The 5,719-nt window shown below is 47.0% G+C and overlaps 1 protein-coding gene across 3 annotated transcripts in view; it reads right to left on the bottom strand.

Annotated features, from left to right (window-relative positions):
- The window catches only part of LOC119329200 (casein kinase 1-like protein HD16), a 10,397-nt gene extending 5,527 nt beyond the window's left edge, over positions 1-4,870 (bottom strand). The window contains exons 1-4 of one of the 3 annotated variants that reach the window (XM_037602223.1): positions 4,498-4,870; positions 706-840; positions 554-627; positions 327-396 (exon numbers count right to left, since the gene is read on the bottom strand). In XM_037602223.1, the coding sequence (XP_037458120.1) occupies positions 327-396; positions 554-627; positions 706-840; positions 4,498-4,587 (369 nt within the window). In that variant the 5' untranslated portion in view covers positions 4,588-4,870. The remainder of the gene's footprint in view (positions 1-326; positions 397-553; positions 628-705; positions 841-4,497) is intronic. The other 2 variants (XM_037602214.1, XM_037602208.1) reach the window with 2 other exon arrangements.
- Positions 4,871-5,719: the final 849 nt, after the last annotated feature.

Below are 5,719 nucleotides of genomic sequence, written 5' to 3'. Positions count from 1 at the left end.
GATGGTAAAACCAGAAATCAACTACTAAGTGTCTATGCACTCAGAATCACCACATATAAAAAAACTGAGTTGGTGATGATGGTGTGCCTGCCATCCTGCAATATAGACCGTCCGATCTATACCTGACGGATAGAAAGCAAACTACGGCAATTTTGCAAAAAGATACCCGCACCCCTCTCCACATTTGCCGATAAGGCCTTCCCTCGTTCATCTTTGTCTCCCACAAGATAAACAACTCGTATAAATGCATCTTGATGTTCCGTGCAACGCATGGGCCTCTTGCAAGTCACCACATAAAAGGAGGCAAAGGGTACATGCTCCATTACCATGATATAGTACTCCGATTGCTTCCCTTTGTAGTGTACTCTTGGCACACCATGAATCCCGCTAAGAGTGCTGCCAGATGGATGTTTTACGCAAACAAAGTTAATATGCATTCTAGAAATGCCAATTGCAATCACAATTAGTACAGAAAAGCAAGACCAAAAAGGAAATTGTCAAAATGTAAATAAGTTGCAAGAACAAGAAAAAATAGAACAGACTGAACACTTACTTGTAAACCTGCCACTCATAAGGAGCTCCATAATTGCAGCCTTTACTGGTTCGGTGTTCAAATTTGATTGCAACCTAACATAAACAGAAACATGATATAAATATAATGCAATTATTAAAATACAAAGAGGCATCCAAATAAGACAAATTGACCTCCAAAGCATTTGCACCAGGTGTCCTGTCACTGAGACTAGGAGTGGAAATACGGCGACCAACGTATACTTGCCCAAATCCTCCCTTTCCAAGCTTTCTGTCAAGTTTGTAGGTAGGTGAATTGCCAATCTGGATCTGTTCCACCTCAATGAAAAAGAATATGAGTCACGCAATCACCAAAACGATGCAACCATGCTACACCCGTCTTGAAAACCAGATATTCCTACTGCGCAACCAGGTATTCCTACTACGCGGCTACGCCTACTGCTGAGACTAATGAAAAAAGTTAGGTTCCTGCACATCAAATGCTAAAGATTCTTGGGCAGTGAATAAACTCAGTGAATCTTGCACAGCTGGATGAACAAAGGCTCATCCCGTGTCAGGAGAAAAACATTAATAACTTCTACCTGCAAGAACTCTTGACTGTTGGGGCTATTACCTACTATAATTTTTCCATTGGGTAGTAATTTCCAAAGATTATAATAGGAGGCATATGCCTGCACTGTCCTATTAAGTACATCAATCATCATTTTTAGAGCTAGTGCTGTGGTTACAACTGCTAAAAGTTATATTATGCTCCATGTATAGCCTGTATATTTTCCCTGTTGTATGAGGGGTTTCCTGCATACTTACAACTTTTTTTGGCAGCCACCGCCGCGTCCTTCTCACGGCTGCTGCTGCCTGCTGTTCACGTCGCCACCTGCCCTCGGATGATGATTCTACACTTGTCAACGCCCTGCTGGATCACGATTCCAAGACGCAGGTCTACATCGCCCAGCCAACACCGCCAGTCTCCTGTAGCTGATGTCGCCCCGTCTCCACTACCTGCAAATCGTCCTAGATCGGCATCGCCCCACCGGATCCATGCTGCCACCTCCATTTCCGCCCGGCCACTGGCTCGTTGCTCTGCACCTCCACCGCCGCCAACCCGGCTCCATGATTCCGCCACCCAGCTCTGCACCTCCGAGCACTCGCCGCTGCAATTCTCATGCACCCTGGCCTGCTGCTCACTCCCCATGCGCCCGCTGCTGCTACCCGTGTCTCATGTGTGAGCACTTTTGCTGTTGCCCTGCCTCTGCTTGCACGTGCCTGTGTTTTGCTTGTTTCGGGCTGCTCCGCCGGTACTTCTGATCAAGGCTCTTCTTTTATGTCTCATCAATTTCGTGAATTTGCCTAATCTTTTAGAATTAAATTGTTAAATTTGTCGCCTTATTATGTTCAAGCTTATGGACAGGCCGAATCTAGCAATACAACTTTAATTAAGCTTATAAAGAAGAAAATTAAGGAGCATCCGAGAAGGCGGCATGAAGTGCTCTTGAAAGCTTTATGGGATCATCAGATATCTAAGCACGGAGTGACTCAAGTGACACCATATGAGGTAGTGTATGGGCAGGAAGCAGTACTGCCCGTGGAGATTAATTTGCAAGCTCTTAAGAGTAGCCAGACAAAATGATTTGTCGCCTGTGGATTACAATAATTTAATGATGGATAGGATAGATGATATTTCAGAGGAAAGGTTGAGAGCCTTGCAAAAGATTGAAAAAAAGAAATTACGAGTGGCAAAGGCTTATAATAAAAAGGAAAGGGGAAAATTGTTTCAAATTGGAGAATTAGTGTGGAAAACGATTTTTCCTATTGGAACTAGAAATAATAAATTCGGCAAATGGTCGCCGAGTTGGGAAGGTCCGCATAAGGTTGTAGAGATTGTTCCTGGAAATTCATATTTTCTACAATCTTTGCAGGGTGAGAAATTGCCTAAGTGGAAAATATTTGAAGAAGTACTATCCGCATGTGGCAAGAAGCTTGATGGCACTATGGGCGATATTATCTAAGATGTCGCCCTAAGCAAAACATGGTCGATATGATTTCAGATAGCCCCCTAAGCAAAATTTTGCCAGTGTGTTATTTGTACATCGCCTAAGCAATTGATATGGCCGGTGAAGTGGTTGAAATCATCCCAAGATATTGCCATGGTGTTTTTGATAAATAAAATTGCACCAAAAACAGGGGGGCGTGTGTTGAGAGTCTAATTTGGATCCAGCTTGAATGGTCACCCAAATTATTTAATTTTGGTGGTTAAGCTAATTGGTTGATGCATTGTTTGAGAATGGCCACATGATTGCAAGTACAGAGGATAGGTGCAGCAGGCTGGATGCAACAGAATTGTGTGCTGGAGCTCACGCATGAAGAGAAAGAAGGAAAGTGATCTGGTCTAGAATGCTTGATATAGAAAAGATTTTGCATGATCAGCTATTCGGCCAGAGCGGAGCTAATATGGAAGGTGTACTATTATTGGGCTCAGGTTGGTGATTTTACAGGTCTAACCAAATTAATTAAAGATCAGGAATTTGGCTTGTATGCCAAGAAAACAGTACGTGACTAGTCAGGAGTCCTATTCCAAATTGCCAAAGGCCAAGCATGCCCTAATATATATGGGTACATGGCCGATTGAAAAGCTACAATCAATCGATCCTTTTGCAACTCTGCGTTACTTTTTTCTCCTAAGTTTTCTCCTTCCAGCACCTAGGTCATAGCTTCTGCCCACTTGCCCAGCCCTAGCAGCCCTACGGTTCGGCTCATCTTTACCGTTTTGCATAAAAAACGGTCGGTTTACCTCCACGTAAGCGAGGAATCTGTGGTGCTGTGCGGATCAATTTCCCGCGGCAACAGGGTGAGTTATATTATGTTCCATGTATAGCCTGTATATTTCCCCCATTGTATGAAGGGTTTCCTACAAATTTACCACCGTAGATGTACATATATACTGGCCATTGGCCCCCAGGAAGTACAAATTGCATATTTCCTACTATTTCCTAACAAGAACAATTCCAGGCTCCCACACATCTTTGAATTTCGTTATATAACACCCTGACCAAAATAAGTAGTAATACCACATATAAAACATGAAGCAAAGGACATTTTGAGCTTTGCAGCATGTAGGCATCCAGATGTTTATTCTGGAATGCCACCAACTGGCAGTCTAAAAAGTATATGTGATCAAAACTACTAGTCTATTGGAGATGCTAATATCCATTTGAATAGTAGTTATTTTGACATTTTGTACCATAAATGGCATGCACGGGTCAAAAAGGAACACAAAATCAGCACTGAAGAAGGTTTTGTCTTACCAAGACAAAAGCATAGTGCAACTCAGTTCACAGCCCTAGAAATCATACACAATTTGTTCTGTAAAAAAAACAGTACGCACTTGCACAGCATATTCCGACCAACCTATGCGGCTGCATTCCCACATTTCCTTTTCCAAATTTAGAAATCTCAGTTAGGCACTGCTTGTTGCATTAACTAGCTCCTATGGTTCCATAACAACTACAGTAGCATATTCAAACTCGCGCATCTACTTCCTGCTATGTTAAAGAAGCATATTTACTCCATTTGTGCCGTGAAAAACACGAGTATAGTAGGTTAAGAACAAAGACCTGCACGCCATCCATAACACTAGGAACTTCTCGGACAGCATGCTCATGTCACATTTTTATACCTCTGCGGGTCCTGCCATTCAATTGCGACCATTCATGCCATATCAGACGTAAGAACATACCGAATTCATGTCTACTCGCGTTTCTAGCATGGAACCTATAGTCCTAAACAAGATATCTCCATCCCCAGCTCTTGGAACCCTGCGGCCGCACGAGATTGTGCCATTCCAAGCACGAATCGCTCAACTCCGAGCGATACCGCACCAATAAAGACGTTCCATCACGCGGATGAAAACCAAACAGCGGACAATTCGAAACAAACACCCGGTGCTTGCATAATAGAGGAGATCCTCACCGTCTCAGGGAGCGGCGTGGAGCTCCCGTCGTCGCCCGGGGGGGCATCGTCCTTGTCTGCGCTCCGAGCGACGCTGTCGCCGTCGTCCATCCCTGCCACGCTCGTGTTCAGCACACAGCTCTGAATCTCCTGCGTCCGCTACTGCTGCTACAGCGGTGGCGGTGGAGGCGGCGGGAGGTGGGCGCTTGCTTCCTCCTTACGCCTTAGTCGTGGCTAGAGATAGGTCTGGGGGAGATGTTGGTGGGGATGCGCGGAAGGTGGAGGAGGCGGTCCCGTCGGCGACGGCGAGCCGGGAGGAATGGGGGCGAGGAGAACAAACGGGAAAGTGAGAGGAGAGGGGATCGAAACTTCTGGACTAGTATGTCGTGCGATCTCCCGGAGCCGGAGGTAGAGGCTCGTATGTAATTTGGCCATCTCGATGCTCCAAAAAATTTAGATTGCCCCAATCTTAAAGCACCTCTCAACCAGACCGGTTAGGAATGGCTCAGGCTGCATGTGGGATTTTAGTTTGGAGTCCCACCACCAATCCACCAGGTCCCAACACAGTTTGATGCTCAGAAAGTGGGCACCCCATCAAAACTAACATGGATTAAGTGGGAATAAGTGGGATTCCCACTTAACACAATAGAGCAGCACGCGAGGAACTTCAAGCTCGGCCTCGACCGCTCCCACGCTCGACGAGCCGGAGGCGTTCGACTACAACACACTGATGCGCGGCCATGTCGCTCTGTGGCTGTACGTCGGCATGCTGCACAACGGCGTCAAGCCCGACGGCTAAACGTTCCCGTTCGTTCTCAAGTCGTGCGTGCAGCTCGCGGCATTGCGGCAAGGGAGGCAGCTGCAGGGACGACTTGAGAACTCGGGTTCCTCAAGCACGACGAGCACACGCAGAACAACCTCATCAGCTTCTACGGCAAGTGCGGTGAGCTGGAGCTAGCGCGCCAAGCGTTCGAGCAGATGGTGGCCAGGGAGAGGACGGCGGCGTCCTGGAGCGCGCTGCTCGCGGCGTACACGAAGGCCGGGCGGTGGACGGATTGCCTCGACTCGTTCGACGCGATGGTGCGGGACGGGTGGAGGCCCGACGAGAGCTCCATGGTGAGCGCGCTCTCAGCGTGCGCGCACCTCGGCGCCTACGACGTCGGCTGGAGCGTCCATTGGGCACTGTTGTACGTTCATGGAGACGTCCCCGGTGGATATGTACGCCAAGTGTGGCTGCATCAAG

The sequence above is a fragment of the Triticum dicoccoides genome, chromosome 1B (assembly GCF_002162155.2).
Source record: "Triticum dicoccoides isolate Atlit2015 ecotype Zavitan chromosome 1B, WEW_v2.0, whole genome shotgun sequence".
In the NCBI taxonomy this organism is placed as follows: Eukaryota; Viridiplantae; Streptophyta; class Magnoliopsida; order Poales; family Poaceae; genus Triticum; species Triticum dicoccoides.
This window is presented reverse-complemented; position numbering and strand designations above follow the sequence as displayed.